At 51.1% G+C, this 20,297-nt stretch overlaps 1 protein-coding gene across 2 annotated transcripts in view; it reads left to right on the plus strand.

Moving 5' to 3' along the window:
- Positions 1 to 1,677: 1,677 nt before the first annotated feature.
- Positions 1,678 to 20,297, plus strand: part of SCARA3 (scavenger receptor class A member 3) — a 39,035-nt gene continuing 20,415 nt past the window's right edge. Inside the window, exons 1-3 of one of the 2 annotated variants that reach the window (XM_010378117.2) lie at positions 1,678 to 1,999; positions 17,322 to 17,420; positions 19,128 to 19,247. In XM_010378117.2, coding sequence (XP_010376419.1) covers positions 1,993 to 1,999; positions 17,322 to 17,420; positions 19,128 to 19,247 — 226 coding nt within the window. In that variant the 5' untranslated portion in view covers positions 1,678 to 1,992. Of the gene's footprint in view, positions 2,000 to 6,803; positions 6,891 to 17,321; positions 17,421 to 19,127; positions 19,248 to 20,297 lie in introns of those variants that run through there. The other variant, XM_010378116.2, reaches the window with a different exon arrangement.

A 20,297-nucleotide genomic window follows, 5' to 3' on the forward strand; every position in this document is an offset into this window, starting at 1 on the left:
TTTCTTTTTCTTTTTATTTTTTTCCCTTTTTCCATGAAGCTGAAGGCTACATCACTGAACACTGAAACTTAAAACTTAACCTTCATTCGCTACTTGATAGGTAACATTCATAGGTCACCAAGGTAATGATCTCTTCAGTTGTTTTTTAGGAACTTGGACCAGCTCCTGTCCATCTCAAACTGGTGAGACCATTGGTCCTTCAACTGGGCAAGTGCCCCGAGAGGTGGCCTTTCAATGTCAGAGAGCCAAAAAACTCCACCCGTGGATCATGCTAACACTGCCATTTTCTGCATACATGTCCTATGAAATACCATGAGCTCAGACTACACTGGCATGGAATGAACATGTTTCTTCATTTGTCCCCACTGCCAATCGCCTTTCCCCATGGCTTAGACCACTCGACTTCCCTAACCCATAAATATCCTTAAGTCTTACCTTCTGGGAGGTGGATTTCAGAGCTGTTCTCCTACCACCTCTCTTGGTGCCCTTGCCAATGAGTCTTTTCTCTTTTCTAAAATCCATGTCACCTGATTGATTTCCTGCAGGGGCAGCTTGTGGGGTGGGCAGAGCAGACCTAGACCTGGCCGGCAGCTGGGAGCTCAGTAAATGTTTGTTCAATCAATGAAAAATGACACGTGAGAATCCAGAGGGGCACGTATGACCAGTCTCAATTCCCTGCCTGCAGTCACTTTCCTTGGGTGTCACTAATTACCCCAGAGGCCCCTCCACCAACAAAATCACAGAATTTGATGGCCAGGTGCAGTGGCTCAGGCCTATAATCCCAGCACTTTGTGAGAATGAGGTGAGTGGACCACCTGAGGTCAGGAGTTCCAGACCAGCCTGCCCAACGTTTTTAGTCTCTACTAAAAATAAAAATAAAAAAAAAAAAGTAAAAAAATAAAAATTAGCCAGGCGGGGTGGTGCATGCTTGTATTCCCAGCTGCTCGGGAGGCTGAGGCAGGAGAATCACTTGAACCCAGGACCGGGAGGTTGCAGTGAGCCGAGATTGCGCCACTGCACTCCAGCCTGGACGGCTAGAGCCTCAAAAAAATAAAAATGAAAAGTAAATCACAGAATGTGGCGCACTCCAGGTCCAGTTCTCCCATGTAGAAAGCGGAAGCTTGGAGATGTGAACTGGATGCCCAAAGTCACTCAGCTCGGCAGAGGCAGAGCCAGGGTGTTCACAGGGTGGCCAACCTTCCACATCTGCCCTGGACGCGCGACTTTCAGCACTAAAATGTGCGGTCCCGGACGTCCTTCTCCCAGGTCCTCTACACCATCGATGGGTGAGGAAAAACGTGCAGGGCTAAAATTTGGGGTCCCCACCCCTGCCCCAGCCACGTGGCAGTCCCGATTGTGAAATTGACTAAGATCAAAGAGCTCTCCCAGTGAGTCCCCCATTGCAGTCACAGCGCGGGCAAGGAGGACGCGGCGGGACCCGGTTCGAGGCCGGGCTCTGGGGCTGCGGGGGCGCATGGGCGAGGCAGGGCGGGGCGGGGTTGGGGGGGTGCCCGCGGCTGCACAAAGAGGCCAGCCGCGGCAGTTTTGAAAATACCAAGGAAGTTGATCTGGGCCAGGGCCCAAGAAGTGACGAGGAGGGAGGGAGGCTTGTGAGCGAGGGAGGGAAGGAGGGAGAGGGAGAGGAGCAGGCGGGAGGGAGGAAGGGAGGACGCGCGGGGCGAGGGGCGGCGGCAGACCTCGCGGGGCCCCAGCGGGAAGCGCGGGCGGCGGCGGGATGCGCGCTCTGGGCGGCGGGGCGCGGCGCTAGGCGCCCGGCGGGGCGTCCCCAGGCTGCGACCCCGCGGGACCCTCCACTCCGCCCGCCGCCTCCGCAGCCCGCGCGCCGGAGCATGAGTCCGGGCGGGAGCCCCACGGCCGCGGGCGGCGCCTAGGACGGCGATCCGCGCCCTGGAGAACCCGCCGGCTGCCCGGCTCCACTACAGCTCCAGCCGCCTGCAGCGGGGCCCTCCTGAGGCCCCGAAGGAAGGGACCATGAAAGGTAAGCGCGGCCGGTGGGGGGCAGCTCAGAGGGGGGCCGCCTGCACCCCTGCTCCACCCAGGGCCTGGGGGCGCCTTTTCAGCAGTCGAGGCTGAGAGGAGGGCAGGGCGCCTCTGGCTTTTCCCCTGCCTTTTTGGTCATCCTGCAAGACAGGACGGATCCCTGAAGACCGGAGGAAGCAAAGAGGAGAAGGGGGATGGGGACACTCACACACGCCCCTGCAGTCTTGTTGTCATCGGCCGTTGCTCTAACCTCACAAATAATTTTAAAGTCCAGAGAAGTTTCTGATCCCTCTAACCAGTAGGCGCAGAAAGGTATCACCAACCCAAATTTCCAGCAGTGTAAATTTCGACCCTGGGGACCCATCAGAGAGGCCCCTGCAGCCCCCGCCCCCCACCGAGCCTTTCAACCGGGGGCCGGGCTTAGGATTCTCCCCTAGGACCTCCAGCCCTTCCCCAAAAGAGACCTGCAGTGTCAGAGCCCCTCAGCCCAGGCCCTGCCCTTCCCAACCCCTGAACCCTGCCTGACCCACCCTCTGACCTCCTTGTGAGGAAGCTACTGGGGAAGCCCCATGGGCCAGGACTGAGCTCTCCCCAGGGTGGTGAGCCAGCACCAGGGTGGCCCTTGCGGCCAGTTCTTGGGATGGAAATAAGAACCAGACATGATCCCAAGTGGCCATTTCCAGGGCCTGGGTGTCTTTAGGCCCCTACTTGGTCTTCAAGGTCATTTTAAGGCTAGAGGAGAAGCAGGCTTTGGAGTCATGAGGTAGGGAAACTTTGAGGTTTTTAACGCCATTCCAGGTGTCTTTCAGTAATCCTCCTGTAACACCCCCGGCAGATGCTTGTGTTCCTAGCAGTGAGAACCTCACCACCTCATCCACTTATGGAAAGTAGAAACTGAAAAGGGCCTTTGAGATCATCTACAGGGCTCTCAGCCACACTCTCAGGTGCCACTGACAGGTATGGAGGTGGAAGAGGTGGGGTCAGAGCTCTCAGCCTACTTCAACCAGAGCAGCTGTTTGTCTCTTATATGTAGAACGGCCTGAGGGTTCATTGGAAGAAAGGGTTCCACCGACAAACTTCTGACCAGATGCAGCCTCCACATTGCATAGTTAGGGAAACTGAGGCCCAAGCAGGTAGGGTTGGCTTCATGGATTCGGCAACCAGTGCCATCCTACAAGGTCCCACACTTGGTTTAATGCTCTGCAGGTGCTATCTTAAACTTTTTAAAAATGTATTTTATTTTATTTTATTTTATTTTATTTTAGCGACAGGGACTCACTCTGTTGCCCAGGCTGGAGTGCAGTGGCATGATCATAGCTCACTGCAGCCTCAAACTTCTGGGCTTAAGTGATCCTCCCACCTCAGCCTCTCATGTAGCTGGGACTACAGGTGTGCACCACCATGTCTGGATTTTTTTTTTTTTTTTTTTTTTTTTTGGTAGAGACGGGGCCTTATTATGTTGCCCAGGTTGGTCTAAAACTTCTGACTCAAATGATCCTACCACCTCGGCCTCCTAAAGTGCTGGGATTACAGACTTGATCCACCATGCGGCCTGAAATTCTTACAATTTTTTAACAAGTCATCCTGTCCCACCAACACACAAACACACACATTTGCGTTTTACACTGGGCCCCACAAATTATGTGGCTGGTCCTGTGGACAGAAGTGAGTTGTTACGAATCACAGTTAGTCAGGGTGACTAGAGCCCAGGACTCCTGACTTCTAGTCTGGAATCCACCCTGCCTCTCTGTGGTTTCCTTCCCTCTGCCTCTGGGCACCTTTCTGTGCTTCCTGCTGGCCTCCCCAAGTCCTAGGCTGTGCGGGATGAGCCAAGCAAGTTATAATCAGCCCTAGGGAGCACCTGGCAGGCAGCGAGGGGAGCCTCACCCCAAGTCCTGCTCCTCACTGAGACACCTTTGCAAGCTGAACCCTCTGCAGTCAGCTGGCCCAGGGCAGACCATTACTGGAAGCCTCCGGAAAGGTCTTGGACCACATCTTACAAGGGGCCACACTGCCCTGAACCTTGATGATGGTGGTAAGATGTTTCACATTCTCAGTGGCTCCACTCCAATTCCAGACAAGCACTATAAGAGAACCAGCTGGGCATGGTGACAGATACCTGTAATCCCAGCTACTCCGGAGCCTGAGGAGGGAGGATCACTTGAGCCTGAGAGTTTGAAGTATAATGAGCCGTGATTGCACCACTGCATTCCAGCCTGGGCAACAGAGTGAGACCCTGTCTGTAAAAAAATAAAATTTATTAAAAAAAAAAAAAAAGAGGCAGGGCCAAAATCCTGTGAAATAGAGAAGAAAAAAGCTGGTGTGAATGAATATTTAAAAGAAGGTGCCTGAGGAGGACCCGCTGACACCACGTTGCGGAGTTCCAGGCTGTCCTTGTGCTGTGGGTTCCTATACAGGAAGCCAAGCCCTGCCTCTCTCCTCCTTTCCCTTGGATCCCACAGCCTCTTCATGTGCGGGGCGAGATTCCTGTCTACGGAGGCCCTGAGGGCAGCGCTGGTGTGCTTTTCCTCCAGCCTCCGGAAACCCCTCAGTGATCTCCCGTAACATCGCAGGGGCTGCCCGGGCTGCAGGGCTGAGGACTGACTTCCAGCAATTCCCTCCCTGGCAGCCGGGAAGAGCCGCCGCCTCTACCTGAGATGGAAACGGCAGGGCAGACAGCAAATATTTGTCTTTTGGGATCTGTGGGGTGTAAAGAACCAACATTTTTCTCACCCGAGTGGAAAACGTAAAGTGCCTGGCAGAGCAGGGGAGGCAGCCCCTTCCAGACAGCCCTTTCCGTGCTCCTCCAAAGGCCACATCAATCTTCGAATTACATCTGTTGGCAAAGGATCATGCCCTGCTCACAATAAACACGTGATGTGATGTGATGTGATGTTGTATGGAGAACGGGCGATGGTGGGGATGGTGATTAAGAAAACACGCTGGTTGGGCTGCCCAGCCCAGCAGTGGCCGAGTGCCAGGGCCCACTCTGCCAGCCAAGCCATTTCCACCTCCACGCCTCTCCTGCCCCATGGCCAGCTGACTGGGCCTCCCAGGCCACCGCCTCTTTTGATCCAAGCTGGCACCTGGCCCTTCTCGCTTGTGGCCCTAAGAGGACACTCAGGTGCCACCAGCCCCTTGGTGACAGGCCCACCTTGGGGCTTCCCACTGGCTTGTCCAAGCCGTTAGCAGCCACCCGTGGGGTTGTTTCCACACCTCCAGTGAGAAGGACCCGCCCCCAAGATGCCCAAGACACAGGCTGGTGCATTGTGAAGACTGATTTGAGAGTCAAAAACATGTCTAGTCCTGGCACCATCATCTGCCCTCTTCAGCCCCGTTGTCCTCCTGGGTGGTCCCTGAGGCCCAAGAGCTCTGTGCCTGAGCACTACTTGGGGAGCGGAAGTGACTCAGTGGTGAGATGGCTGGAAGCGGGCCCACCATGTGGCCTCTTTGCCCCGAGAGACTTGTGCTTGGCTGCGGTGACCAGGGCAGGGGGCAGCCCTGTGTTCCTCAGGAGTGGGAGGAACAGCCCCTCCCTGCAGAATCAGAGAGCAGTGCCCACTTCATGTGGGCAAAGGGTGGAGGTGGGGAGAGGAGGGGCTGTGAAAATACAGAGATGCAATCCCAGGAGGAATCCACCCTGCACCACTCGCCTGGCAGAGAGGAGAGGATCTCCACTCATGAGCGGCCAGGCTGGGGGTCCCAGAAAGCCTGACCTCCTTCCCCAGGGGCACCGGAAGGAGCCAGGGCTAGAAGAAAAGGAACTGATGTGGTGAAGGTGAAAAGAGCCACCAGATGGCCTGAATGAGGGGTCCAGGGAGCCCAGCAGCTCAGATGTTGGAGTTTAGCTCGAAACCCTTAAACATCCGCCCCACCCCCACCCCCGGCCAAAACGGTCATCTTGCCCTCTAGGTGGGGGTAAGCCTGATAACTGAAGACTCAGGTCCCAAGGCTCATTTGAGAGCGAGGAAAAAGCCTTCTGTTTCTCAGTAGACTAGGTTGATGGACAGCTTGGCAGTTTCCATGAAGGACAGGCAGCTGTTCTGGGTGTTAGAATTGGTGCACAGTGTGGCATAGCTGGGCATGCCTCTCATACATGCACTGCCCATGTTTGATCATGTTTAATTTAGTGATGTGTGTGTGTGTGTGTGTATGTGTGCACGTGTGTAGAGTACTGAGTCCCAGGGTCAGGCCTAGCCCTGTTGCAGGCCAACTTTATCACTGGGATGAAGTCGCTGGTACTCCCTGGGGTCAGTCCCCTTATCCAGGTGGACCAGATGATCCCACAGGATGGTACCAGAGTGTAAGTTTCATGAGAGTGGGGTCTCTGTCTGTTCCTAGCACTTAGGGGTGTCCACTACATCTGTTCAGTGTGCACATCTATACTGTACCATGGTATCCTCAGAACCTCACACAGGCATTCCGTAAAGATGCAGAAAGATGCCTGTATTCAACAAACATCCATGGGACGACTGCCAGGTGCCAGGGTCTGTACGTCTATATATGTCTAAGGACTGAGGAAGCTACAAAGAGCTCAGATGCTGTCCCTTCTCTCAAGGAGCTTCCTCTTTACTAGTACATGTAGGATTTGTGTCCAAGTCACTTAAAAAAACACTAACAGTGATAAGTGTCTTAAGGGAGGTCCCAGCGAGAGAGTTTGGGGGTGGGCTGGGCTCCTTTCCTGGCTTTCATTCTTTGCTGCTGTTCTTCAAGATGCGTCCTCGGTTTCAGCCACAGACAGGCTCCTGGTTCTTGATGGCACCCATTCCCTGAACAATCTCTCCCAGCCTTGAAGATGTGACACGTGGGAGTCGGCAAATCTGACGGCACCAGATTCGCTTCTCTGGGCTTCGCAGCTGTATTTCCATCGGTGTCCTCAATGTCTCCAGGTAGAGACCTGCAGGCACCTTCTTCATGATTCAGATGAGATACCTTCCCTCCACCTGAACCCAAGCTAAAAAATGGGTTATTCTGGGATGTTGCCCCAGCCCACACTTTTCAGTCAGCCAACAAGTATGGAGTTCCTGCTTTCAGGGAGGAAGCACACTAGTTGGAAGGCAAGCCTGGGTGCTTTCTGCCCTCCCAGCAGAAACAAGATGTGCACACCTGAGACGAGAACCGAATCATCCAGGCAGATGCCACAAAAGAACAAATGCATGGCATATACGGGAGATTGGATGAGAATCCCGGGACAGAAAGGGAGCATTTCAAGTTGGGCAGTTCAGAAAGGCTTCAGAGAGGAGCTGAAGGGTGGGGGAAGACTTGGATGGGGTCAGTGAAGAAGGCAGGAAGGAGTGCTGGGAAAAGCTGGACAGCAGGTCCGGGGGGAAGAGTGGTGGTGGGGGAGAGAGATGGCCTGCAGTTGAGGGAGCCCTAAGCCAGAGAGCACGTGAGTGCTCCATGAAGGACATGCGGTTGTGTCTGGTTGACATGGGAGAGCCCTGGGAGGGTTTGTCAAGAGAAGGCCTGTTTGCCACTTGCCCCTGGAGATATTCTCTCGTGACCTTAGCCCATGTTGGGAAACCTCTACTTTTAGAGAGTGGGAGGAAGAAAATGAGCTTGTAAAGGAGCCAAGAGGAGCAGTCAAGGACACAGGCAGAAAACCATGATGGTAATGTCATGGAAATTGAGAGGAGAAAGTTCCAAGGGGGAGGAAATGAACCCCCATGTTGACTGCTGTTCAGCAGAGTTAGCTCAGGATTCGTGGATCAGAGAAGGCCAGGTTGCAAGGGCCAGAGGGGCAGGGTAGATCAGAAGCAAAGGCGCGGGAGGAGCTATGTCCTTAGAGTCGGAGGCAGGGCCCAGCTCAAAGGGTTTTCAAGGCAGGGATGACCCGTGCTCAATGGAAGGTGGAGGGACAGAAGAGGAGGCATGGGGGGACTTGGGGACAGAGCAGTGGAATTGGGGGAGACTTGCTTTGAGAAGAAAGAATCTATCGGGAGGCAAGGGAAGGAGAAAAGATGGTTACAGACAAACTGCATTACTAGCAGCTGCATTTAACCTTTTTATAACACATTTATTCTTTTTTTAAAAAACGAAAACATTCCGAAAAGGAGAAACATTCACTCACTTGAACTCCTACCCTTTAGAGATAATAAATGACAAAATGTGGATGAACATTCTTCAGAATTCATTCTGTGTATGTTTGCACAGATTTTTTTCATGTAGATAAGATTATACTATCCATGTTATTTTTGTTTCTATTTTATTTTATTTTATTTTGAGACAGTCTAACCCTGTGCCCAGGCTGGAGTGCAATGGTACCATCATAGTTTACTGTAGCCTTGACCTCCTGGGCTCAAGGATCCTCCCACCTCAGCCTCCCAAGTACCTGGGACTACAAGCAGGTGCCACCATGCCCAGCTAATTTTTGTATTTTTTGTAGAGATGAAGTCTAGCTATATTGCCCAGGCTGGTCTCAAGCTCCCGACCTCAAGCAATCCTCCCTCCTCAGCCTCCCGATTACTTGGGGTTTTTGTTGTTGGTGGTGGTTTTTAGTTGTTGCTTGTGTTTTTGTTTGTTTGTTTCTTTGCTTGAGACAGGGTCTTGCTCTGTTGCCCAAGCTGGAGGGTAGTGGCACTCTCATGGCTTAACGCAGCCTCGATCTCTTGGGCTCAAGCAATTGTCCTACCTCAACCTCCCAAGTAACTGGGACTACAGGTGTATGCCACCATGCCCAGCTAGTTTTTGTATTGTTTGGAGAGATGAGATTTCACCTTGTTGCCCAGGCTGATCTCAAACTCTTGGGTTCAAGTGACCCTCCTGCCTTAGCCTCCCAAAATGTTGGGATTACAGGCGTAAGCCACTGCACCCACCTTGCAGTATTTTTTAAAAATGGTTTCGTAACATCCCATAGTAAGACTCTGTGATAATTTATGTAACCAATCTCCTAGAGATGGGCATTTTAGCTATTTGCCTTTTCCCCCAGGTGTATCATAGAATGCAGTGATCACCTTTATACGTACACCTTGGCCTAGTTGTATAATTATTCTGTTAACATGAAGTTCCTAGAAGAAGGATTACTGAGTCAAAGGGCACTCGCCCTTGCAGTATTGACAGAGGGTGCCAGGCTACTCAGAATGCACAAGAAGGCCTCTTTCCCCATCCCTCCCCTAGGCTGGGTTTGAAGTGTAGGCATCTGTACAGAGTTAGTGGATGATAAAGAAAGGAGTTGGAACCTCATGATCTTGATCCTTTCAGAAAAGGAGGGGGTGAGCTCATCTTTAGAGAATGAGGGGGACTGACCCCCGAGGAACCCAGGAATGGGAAGTGAGGCTCCGGACGGCAGGACTTGGTTGAAGCCAAATGTGTGCCGCCCTCTGACACTATCCTGCAGCGCCAGGCTTCCCTAGTGCAGTGCGAAGAAAGCAGGCTGAGGATGGAAGTGACGGTGGCCAGGAGAGAGAACTACAGGCTCCGGGGGCAGAAGCCAACCCTGGGGACTGGGCTGGTCTTGGAGCTCAGGGCGAATGAGAGCCTGGAGGAAGGAGAGCGAGGAAAGGCTTAGTGCACTGGGGATAAAGAAGGGAAGGGGCTTGAGATCAAGCAGATGGAACAGCGATAAGCCTTAAGCTCCAGAGGGCAGGCAAGATGTGTAGAGATGAGACAGTAAATCCCATGTCCAGGAGCCCTGAGTTTCAACAGAAAAGCTGCCTCCATTCAAGCTGATGGCAGGAGACAGAATGAAGAAATAATCCAATCCAGGTGATGTCATTATCCAGAGTCCCTCTGCCTGTGAACACAGGTCCTAGAATGAAAAGATACATTTATTTTTCAAGATCTGCAGGAAGTTCCATGGCCAAATAAGTCTGAGAAACATGGAATTAAGCACAGATTTAAATGGGCTTATTACTTTTTTTGCAGCACTTTTCAAAATGTTTGCTGTGTGAATGTGAATCTCTAAGATGGCGATAGAGTATGCCATGTTTTCCACACTTACTTGATCAAATAATCCTTTTTCACAAATAATAATTTGAGACTAGTGTCCCATAGGATATGTTTTGAAAAACTGATTTATTGTAAGTTGGAAATTGGTCCTGGGAGTGATAGGGGTTGGGAGATGACCATAAATGAGAGCATTCATTGGAATAGTATAGAAAAATAATCCTAATAAAAGTGACTGCTACTACTATTTTTAAGCACTTACTATGTGCCAGGTACTTTTCATATACATCTCATTGGATTTTCACAGCAGCTCATTGAAGCGGACCATCTCCCCACCATTTACGCATAAGGAACATGAAGCTCAGAGGAGGGAAGTGGGGTGCCCCTGCGAGACAGGCTAGGGTTTGCAGGATCAGAGGTGACAAGAGGGATCAAGACAACTGGTGATTCCCGGCCAGGCATGGTGGCTCACGCCTGTAATCCCAGCACTTTGGGAGACCCAGGGAAGAGGATCACTTGAGGCCAGGAATTTGAGACCAGCCTGGGCAACATAGTGAGACCTTGTCTCTACAAAAAAATAAGCAAGATTAGCTGGGTGTGATAGTGCACACCTGTAGCCTCAGCTACTTGGGAGGCTGACGTGGGAGGATCATTACAACCCGGGAGGTCCAGGTGGCACTGAGCTGTGATGGCACCACCGCACTCCAGCCTGGCCAACAGAGCAGGACCTTGTCTATAAAAAAAAAGAAAAGAAAAGAAAAGAAAGCCGGTGATTCCCACCACTCCCATCCCTCTGAATTCACGGGGTTCAGGGGAGTCGGGGGGAGTGCCGTGTACACAGAGGAGACCAGTGTGTAAGTAATGGGGCGAGAGCGCCTGTTGTGTTGGGTGAGTAGCCTGGATTCTTGTCTCAACTAGAGGCAGCACCAGGCTGCTAGCAGGTATTTAGAAATGGGTGGGCATTCGGGGTTGTCACAATGACCAGGAATTGCTACCGGCCTTTAGTGGGCAAGGCCAGGATGCTGAATGTCTGTGCAGAGTGGGCCGTGCCCATCTAATGAAGAATTGCACCACCTGGAATAGGGTTCCAGTTAGAAAAGTGGAGGGCAAAAAAGGAGAGGAAACTTGTTTAGGTTAAAGAAGGTTTAGGATAAAGCAGGGATTTACCCACAACCTCTGTGGTTACCGAGAACAGACTGGGAGGCAGCCGAAGGGATTCAGGCGGAGGTGGCAGGAACCGGGAGAGAAGCCTGTCTCAGAGCAGCAGATGTGGTTTTAGGGATGCAGAAGCTTGAGGATGGGAACCAAAAAAGGGGCAAGTGCTGGAGGAGAGAAACTGGCCGAGCCACGGAAGCAGAAAAGGACAACTTGTTGAGCAGGAGGATCTGAAGGGAAAGGACCCACGTCTTGAGACCTGAGTGGGCAGGCAGGATTCCCAACCGATTACAGACAAACCCACAAAGGAAGCCTGTGGAGAGGGGGTAGTGGCGGAAGGGCTCTAATGAAAACAATTTTGCAGCCTTACTTATAGCATTCTCCAACCTTAAACTATAGCTATTCTGCACTTTAAATACAGCATTGGCTCCAGAGAAGACTCTTAAATCTTTATTTTTACTGATCCAATTGGCTGTTTTGAAAACCCACTCTGTGAACCCTGCGGAAGATAATTATCAAAATATGTTCCTTGAAGTGCCCAAAGAAAGACCTTTTATTCAATTCCTCGAATCTCTCCCCCTTGTTGACTCAGATGGAAGAATGCAGTCCCAGAAAGGCGAAAGAGGGAACCAAGGACACATTTGTGGGCACCAAAAGAAAGCCGGCATCGGTGACCACAGTTGAGTTAGCAGTTGGTTAACAGGTCCGGGCTGTTTTCTACCCCCAAAGGGAGAGCTAAACCAAGCTCAACCCCAGTGGAATCAGTGACCGTGCTTAGCAATGTGCCAAGACATGCACCCTCCATCAAACTTGCTACGTGGCTCTGTGGGAGCAGAGGCTTAAAAAAAAAAAAGGAATTTCTCCTTTTATGGCTGTCCTTCTTTCTGGAGTTTGAGATGGATATTGTGACCTAAGGGATGACAGGAAGAGAGGCCCTTTCAACTCTCTAGTGGTTGCCACTATTTTATGGGTCTGGGCTTGCAGCCTTGGTCTTGGTCTTCTCAGGCTATTTAACTTTTTTTCTAAGCACCCTGCCTGTAATTCGGATAGTAATCGCTGCAATAAGATTGGGGCCTGGCTGTGCCTTTCACTAGGAAATCCATGGGGCTGGCTTCTTTATGACAGGGACCATGGCCCTCCCTCACAGCAGCTGTGGTCCCTTGGGGTCTTGGGAACAGGGCAGACAGAAACTGGCTCACCGAGTCTCAGATGTTCATTTTCATGATTCCCATGCTGTTCCAAGTTTGTCCCCAGAGAGGAGTTTTCCCATAGGTTTTTAGGTCCCAGCATCACCTTACCTTCTCCAGTGTCTTCTTCCAAGCCCACCCGCTCCTGCTAAAATAACCTTGCTCCTGGAAGATGAAGAAAGGAAGAGGAGAGAGAGAAAGAGAGAGGGAGAGAGAAAGAGAGAAGAGACAGAAGGCAACCAATGCTATTTCTGCCTTCCTACAAATGGAGCCTCTCTCCAGACACCTAGAGCCTATTATAACATGAAGATTTCATGACCCCTTCCAGACACCCAGCATGCTTCACACTCAGGCACTCCTCAATTTTCAGCATGTCAAGAGTCCTACATTTCTTTATACATGACACAAACAAGAACCAGTGCCTTACTTTAGAGAGTTATAGACATGTTACATACAGGTGGTATTGTAAGGCAATTAACTGGGACAACAATGGAAAAACATGACCCCTGCAAACAAGAGCCCTTGGAGCTTTAGGAGGAGAATATGATGTCCTTTTTTCTGTTCTGAGAAGGGGAGGAGAAGCAGAGCCAACATTTTGCTCCTACCCATTCCTCCACCAGCTCATTCTTTTGCAGTTCAAACATCAGCCCTTGGTCTATAAATTTCGCCTTCACTGCTTCAAGCCTTGCACCCCAAATGCATCCATTGTCTCCAGCACTCCCTAGTCATGGAGAATCCTAAGAATAAACCAGATTTCAACCCTATTTTAAGTCATCAATCTTCATTTTTTAAAGACACATGAGCTCCTGATTAAAATAGCAGAGGATAACAGTTAACTGAAAACATAGGCCTTTGCAGAGGGTCAGAAAACACATCTTTATGAAACATCCACTATGTGATCAACCCTGTGCTGAAAGTCGCTGAGGGGAGCTTTCCTGATTGCAGGGATGTAGCAAACTGCTAGGAATGTGACCTGTCAACTGATATCAGGCTTGTATGGAAAGGCCTTGTCCCAGTTCTGAGACCTTTCTGAGATGGGCATGTGCAACTCTGCAGACACTCAAATGCGTGTTTGGATCCTGCCTCAGATTCTTGGATATTTAGGAGTCACTAACCAGCTTCCAGGCCACTTAACCTATCTGAGCCTTTGTAACATGATGGAGGTGAATTTGCAAATTCCCTTCCCACCCTCTCAGGCTGTGGTTCTCTATCCCTGAAACACCTTTGGAGAGCTGGTGCACCTAACACTAAGTCAGTTTGCCCTTGATGGCAGGAGAACAGGCGTAGAAGACGGAGAGGGGAAGGAAATTATTTTGCCATCTCTATTAACTCCGCTTGGCCTAGTTCAAGGAGGGACTACGGATGCTTGTCTAGTCAGTCATCCTCTAATCAATCACTACTCTGGGGCCTCAGCCAGGGCTTTTTCATTCTTGATGTCTGTTTCTTCATCCATACATACTCTGATCAGAACAATCTTGGTATAACGTGAACATAATGAGCTTGTGCTTGCAAAGGGCTCGGCTTATAAGAGCCTCACAAATGCTTTGGATTATGTTCTTATTAAGTGAACGAGGCTACAGTGGTGAGTTACTACAACATTCCAGACATAGATGAGTCAGGGGTCCCCACGGTCCGGGGCTTAGTGCTGGAAGACAGGAAATCCAAGGGATTAGAGAGAGAAGACCTCTTTGGGGATTGGAGAGGGCTGTGAGTTATGGAGCTGAGATGTCAGTGGAGGGAAGATGGCCAAACATTCGTGGTCTCCCTAGTCTAGAGAGATCCGAGATCCTCAGCCGGAAGCTGCCACTTCCCTTCCCATGGGTCACTTGGTGCAGTACTGGAACGCCTTGTTAGCAATTTCCACTGGCTAACAGTTGCTAATTTGGGGGGCTATCCACTGGGAAAGCTGGTTATAACAAAGCTCTGTGTTTTTTGAGAGGGTGTTTGCTGAAGCCTGGTGTCAGCCTTGCTTGATTTAAGTCATCCCAGATTCCCTGCAAAGGCTATAAACAGTGAAGTGATGAAATTGGCCCTAGAGCCAGAACAGGGAGGAGGCCCAGTCATGGGGGAGGGCAGAGGAGCTCATCAAGGATGGCGAGAGATGAGGAACCGGGCCGAGGAGGTGGCTCTGCTCTAAGGGATGGAAGGAATACTACCCCACGGTAGCTCCGGGGCGGTGGTGAATACATCCACATCCCACAGCCCACAGCGTGGTTCTGACTGGGCTCTCTGGAGGTGAGAGGCCATGGCTAGTAGGGTGAGGTTTTGGTCAGACAGAAACAGAAGGTACCAAGGAATTCCCCTGCCTTGCCCCAGGCATTCATTTATGGGAAAGAGATCGTAATCCTGGTGACCGCCCAGGCCAGGCTTCCTTGTAAACTGTTGGCAGATTGGTGACAGGACAGCTGCCCAAGGAGAGCTGAAAGTGATGCTTCTTAGAATATGCATGGAAAGGAACTTCTCATGCTTCCTTCCTTCTCCTGCTTTACCCTCCAAAGCTCTTGCCCGCACCCCCGCCGCCCCCACACACGCACGAGTGCCCCAGAAAGCAAACCTACCTGAAATCTCCTATTGTGGCGAGGAAAACCAGGATTCAGGAAGCTTTGCCACTGCCCAACTCTATGACTTGAGCCAGGCATTAAAAACCTCACACCACACATACACAGGTACATGCACATGCCCACTCATGGGCAAAAATGCACGTGCACCCATGTGCAAGCACAGCATGCACGTATACTCACACATGCATCACACACACCCTCACACACATGTGCCCACATACAAAATTTAGTGTCCTCCCCTGTCAAATCAGGAAAAAATGTTCTCACTCTGTCTCTCGGGCTACTTGTAGGGATCAAATGGCGTAATAGATGTGAGAGCGCTTTCAAAGTCCTAAACCCCAGGTCTCCTTTGTCGCCCCAAATTAATTCAGTCTCTGGGGGTGGAGCTCTGACTGACATTTATCCCTTGAAAGCTCCCCAAAGAGCTCCAAGGCAGGCGTAGAATTGCTGGAAAGCATAATACCAAATCCTTCATTGGTTTATTTGAAATTGTGTTTGTTGAGCCTTTCTCTGTGCCAACCACTGTGCTTGGGGTGTTGGATAAAGCAGAGAACAAAACAGATGGTCTCCTTCCTCGGAACTGAAGCACTGGGGAAGAGAGCTACCGCATGGACAGGAGAGGTGCATTCTTCCACGGGAGAGCACAGAGCATGTGAGGTGTGGGCAACAGGGACTTAACGCTAGTCTGGGAGCTCAAGAAAGTCTGCTGGGGAAGTGACGTTTAAGCCATGCATGAAGGCCAAGCAGAGGACATTCATGTCCATGACGGTAGCATCTGTAATTTGGGGTCACCCTCAGTCACCTCCCTACTGAGTCCATTCGGAGCTGCCTTTGCTTACCAACAGCGCCTTGCCAACTGCATCTCAGCGCCTATGTTGATCACAATGGCTGTGGCATGGCATTTGGGCCTCAGGTGCTCACAGGTCTAGGATGCGACTCAAGATGGCCATGACCATCAGTCATGGTCAGGAGCCCCTGGAGCTCTGCAGCTCATTCATGTGCCACCCTCTTCTTGTCTACCCACTGCCCTTGACCTTGCAGTTGCAGAAGCAAGATCTCTTAGCACTTTGTGGAACCTTTGCTCATTACCTCAAGGTGGTCATAGGTATGGCAGAAAAGATTTCCGAGCTCACATCTTGGCTTCACCACTTCTATTCTGTGGGCTGCTAAGCAACATTCTAAACTTTCGCTGAACCTCAGTCTTTTTGTCCATAAATGTGATTCTCTGGACTGTAAAGTTTATAAGGTGTTGTGAAGATTGCCTTGAGACAAAACCCAGCACTTTATTGCATTAAAAACAAAAAGGAAAAAAAGCAAAACTTGAAGCTTCTACTTCTAGTATTACCAACTTAAAATATTCTCGGGCTATAAAATGTAGGCATTAAATAAACTACAGGCATACTGCTAAGTGCATAGCTAAAGATGAAAGAAGCAGAGAATCCTTAAGGACCCCAAAAAACAAGCAAATAAAGAGAGAAAGAGAGAGAGAGGGAAGAGAGAGAGACAGAGAGAAAGAAAGGAGGGAGGGAGGGATAGAAAGAAAGTGAGGGAGAGGGAAGACAGAAGGAGGGAGGGAGAGAAAGAGAGTGAGAGGGAGGAGAGAGAAAAAGGATGAGAGAGAGGAGGGAGGGAGGGAGGAAGGGAGAGAGGGAGGGAGGGAGGGAGAGAGAAGGAAAGGAGGGAGGAAAGTAGGGAAGAAAGGAAAGAAAGGGAAGGAAAGGAAGGAAGAAAGGGAAGCAAAGAATTAAGGAAAGGAGGGAGGAAAGGAGGGAGGAAAGAAGGGAAAGAAGGAAGGAAGGAAGGAAGGAAGGAAAAGGCCAGGTCTTACTTACAAGGAGTGGGAGGTGAAGGGTGTCTGGGGAACTAGAGGAATCTTCTGAGTGAGGGATACATCATTTAGGTCTTAGTTAGGTACCGTATTGTCCCAGGGAATAAGCACCGAATCAGCCTCTGACAGGAGACCTGCTCCGCCCAAGGCCCCTTGACACTTGGTGGGTCCTGGGTGAGATTGTGTGAGGCAGGGATCTGCGCCCATCCTGTCTCCTCCTCCCTCTGGCCTCCTCCTCTTCACAGCCTCCTCCCAGCTATACTGGAGGCAGAGTCTTGGTGGGGACTATGCTGGGGCCAGATTCAGCCTTGTCCCTGGAGAAGAGGAATTCTGCTTCGGTGACCAAGTGTTGGGGAATAGAAGGACACTAAGCCATAGCAAGCAGCCAGCTCTTATTTCTCCTTACTCCACCTCCAGGGGTTTCAACAAGCTGTAGAGAGAGCAGGCGCTGTGCTGGCCCATCTGTCTTTCCCAGCATTTGGGAAATGGGGAGCTCTCCTTACCCAGAGGGGCAGGACATCCCAGCTCCTCAGCCACCTGACTCCTACGTCCACCCCCTTTTTGCAGCTTACATCAGGCCACCTGGAGCTCAGCGAGCTGGCTCAGGGGTAGAGGTGGGCACGGGACGTGGGGACTGGTAAATAAAAGGGGCTGCTGGAGAGGGCTGGGAGGGCTCTGGATCTGACAGCACTGGTTCCGTTATAGTGAGGTCGGCCGGTGGCGATGGAGATGCCTTGTGCGTTACAGAAGAGGACCTGGTGGGTGATGACGAGGACATGCCAAGCTTCCCGTGCACCCAGAAGGGTAAGGACTCTGGGCTGCCCCTGATCTCCACTGTGGGCTGAGAGATACCTGTCTCCATCCCCAAGCCAGTGAGAGATGTGTCGCTTTAGGTGGTTTCAAAAGCCTGGGTGTCCTTTCCGCACTGCTTCGTGGATGGTTAAAGGGCAGAGTTCATGGCCCTGGGGGTGCAGTACCAATGAAGTCAAAGGAGTTTAGAATTTTTTTTCTTAAAGAAATGGTTTTGCTGTGTCACCCAGGCTGGTATGAGTGGTACAACCATAGATCACTGCAGCCTCAAATTCCTGGGCTCAAGTGATCCTCCCACCTCAGCCTCCCAAATAGCTGTGACTATAGGCACACACCACCATGCCTGGATGAATTTTTTTATTTTTTGTAGATACAGTGGTCTTGCTATATTGCCCAGGCTGGTCTCAAACTCCTGGTCTCAAGTGATCAGCCCATCTCAGCCTCCCAAATTGCTGGGTTTACAGGTGTGAGCCACTGCGCTTGGCCTGAAATCAAAGCTTGACACAAGTGCCACCTGTCTCCTGGGCTCCTCCTGAGACCCATCAGGGATGTCTGCCATCTCCCAGAGCTACATACCCTGTCCCTGGGGCCTGTCTTCTAGCTGGCCCAGAGTTGTGCCCTTCATTGTGTCCCATGCTACCTGAACCGCTGTTTGGAGTGGGGCCTATCAGTGCTTTGGTGCAGATTAGAGCAGTTGTTCTCAACCTTGGCTCTTCATTACAATCACCCGTGGATGCATGAGACCAACCCTTGGAAATTCCTGTTTGTTTGGCCTGGAGTGGGATCTGGGCATCAGGATTTTTAAGCATCCTAGTACTCAGAATGTGTGGCTACAGTTGAATTCACCTTAGAAATTTGCAGCTGGGCCATCACTGCATTCCCACTGGGTGTTGGCCACCTGCCTGCATATTCAGGAACATCTGGCTCGCTCCTTCCTCCATACCAGTAACTCCACTGGTAGACTGTGGCTATTTGTTTGGTTTCCAGTAGAACTTCTGGTTCCCTGAAAAGTTTGGGGACTGGTAACCAACATTCTGGTTTGCCAGAGACTGAGGAGATTCCCAGGGTTTGGGGCTTTCCATTTTCTTTTTTATTTTTTAAAATAGAGATGGGATCTTGCTAGGTTGCCCAGGCTGGCCTCAAACTCCTCAGCTCAAGTGATCCCCCTGTCTCAGCCTCCTAAAGTGCTGGGATTACAGGCATGAGCCACTGCACCCTGCAGACTCAGTTTTAAAACCTAGACAATCTTAGCAAACCAGGATGATTTGCACCATGCTGAGGAGCTCCCGCGACAGGAGACTTTCAGTGCTAAAACCCAGAAGGTCCTGAGCAAGCCCAGACAAGTTGGTCACTTAGTGGGGTCTCAGGCTGGCTGCTCATCTTGTGGGTCATCAGTAGGACCAATGGAGAGGGAAGAGATGTTTCCCCTCCCCATGGGCCAAACGAAGATGCCATGGAGAGAGGATGATGGTAGTGATGGGAGCTGTTCTTTGAAGTCCTGACTCGGTCTCCTGCATTCCAGAAAGCGCCAGCACCTAGAGAAAGGTGGTAGGACAGGTAGAGAATGAGGGTCGAGAACAGCTCCCCTTCTGAGCCTGGTTTAAATGTGATGACACAGGCCAGAGCAGGAATATGCAACTGACCCTTCAGCTCTGGCCTGGGCCACTGGCCTAAGCCATTGTCTCCTTGTGTCCCCTACAGGCCGGCCAGGGCCCCGCTGCAGCCGCTGCCAGAAGAACCTGTCTTTGCACACATCAGTGAGGATTCTTTACCTCTTCCTGGCCCTGCTCCTGGTGGCTGTGGCTGTGTTGGCCTCTCTGGGTGAGTCCAGGGCTTGCCCACCCTGGGCTGTAGTGGGGTGTCTGGTCAGGAATCCAGCACCAAAAGCTCCCCTGCAAAGACAAACACTTCATATCTGTATCCCAGGCCCAGAGCAAGCATCTTCCTGGCTAGGGGATCTCTATGCCTAATCCAAACTGCAGACACTAACAACTGACAAGCTCTGTGGCCTTGAGGAAGGCACCCACCTCTGGGGACCCCTGCTTTCCCAGTGGTAGTAATGAGATGATACAACCAGGTCAGTGCTTCTCAGTTTAAGCTCCACGTTAGAGCCACCTTGGAGCTTTAAAGAATATCGACGTAGGCCGGGCGCGGTGGCTCACGCCTGTAATCCCAGCACTTTGGGAGGCCGAGACGGGCGGATCACGAGGTCAGGAGATCGAGACTATCCTGGCTAATATGGTGAAACCCCGTCTCTACTAAAAAATACAAAAAACTAGCCGGGCGAAGTGGCGGGCGCTTGTAGTCCCAGCTACTCGGGAGGCTGAGGCAGGAGAATGGGGTGAACCCGGGAGGCAGAGCTTGCAGTGAGCTGAGATCCAGCCACTGCACTCCAGCCTGGGTGACAGAGCGAGACTCCATCTCAAAAAAAAAAAAAAAAAAAAAGAATATCAATGTCTGGGCCTCACCCCAATCGTGGAATTAATTCAGTATCTTTCAACTCTCCTGATGGTTCCGTTGTTCACCCAGGATTGAGATCACTGGATTGAGTGACTTCTAAGCCCCCTTTCATGGTCTGTGTGGGTGTTTCTCAAAGTGAGGCTGGATGCCTACCTGCAGCAATTTCACCTCCAGTATTTGTTAAAATGCAAATTCCTGGGTCTCCCTCAGCCAGACCTGCTGAGACCAAGGAATCTGGGGGGTCCTGCAGGTGAGACCCAGGGATCTGAGGTTTGGTTCTTCTCATACACATTAGGGTTTGTAGTAGTTGACCTAGGTCACAGCACACAGCCAGAGGTAGGTCACTTCTGCCTTCCAGATGCTGACAGATTGTGGTAAACTGGTTACAACAAATGTGGTGTTTGTAATCCC

Source organism: Rhinopithecus roxellana, chromosome 9, assembly GCF_007565055.1.
Source record: "Rhinopithecus roxellana isolate Shanxi Qingling chromosome 9, ASM756505v1, whole genome shotgun sequence".
NCBI lineage: Eukaryota > Metazoa > Chordata > Mammalia > Primates > Cercopithecidae > Rhinopithecus > Rhinopithecus roxellana.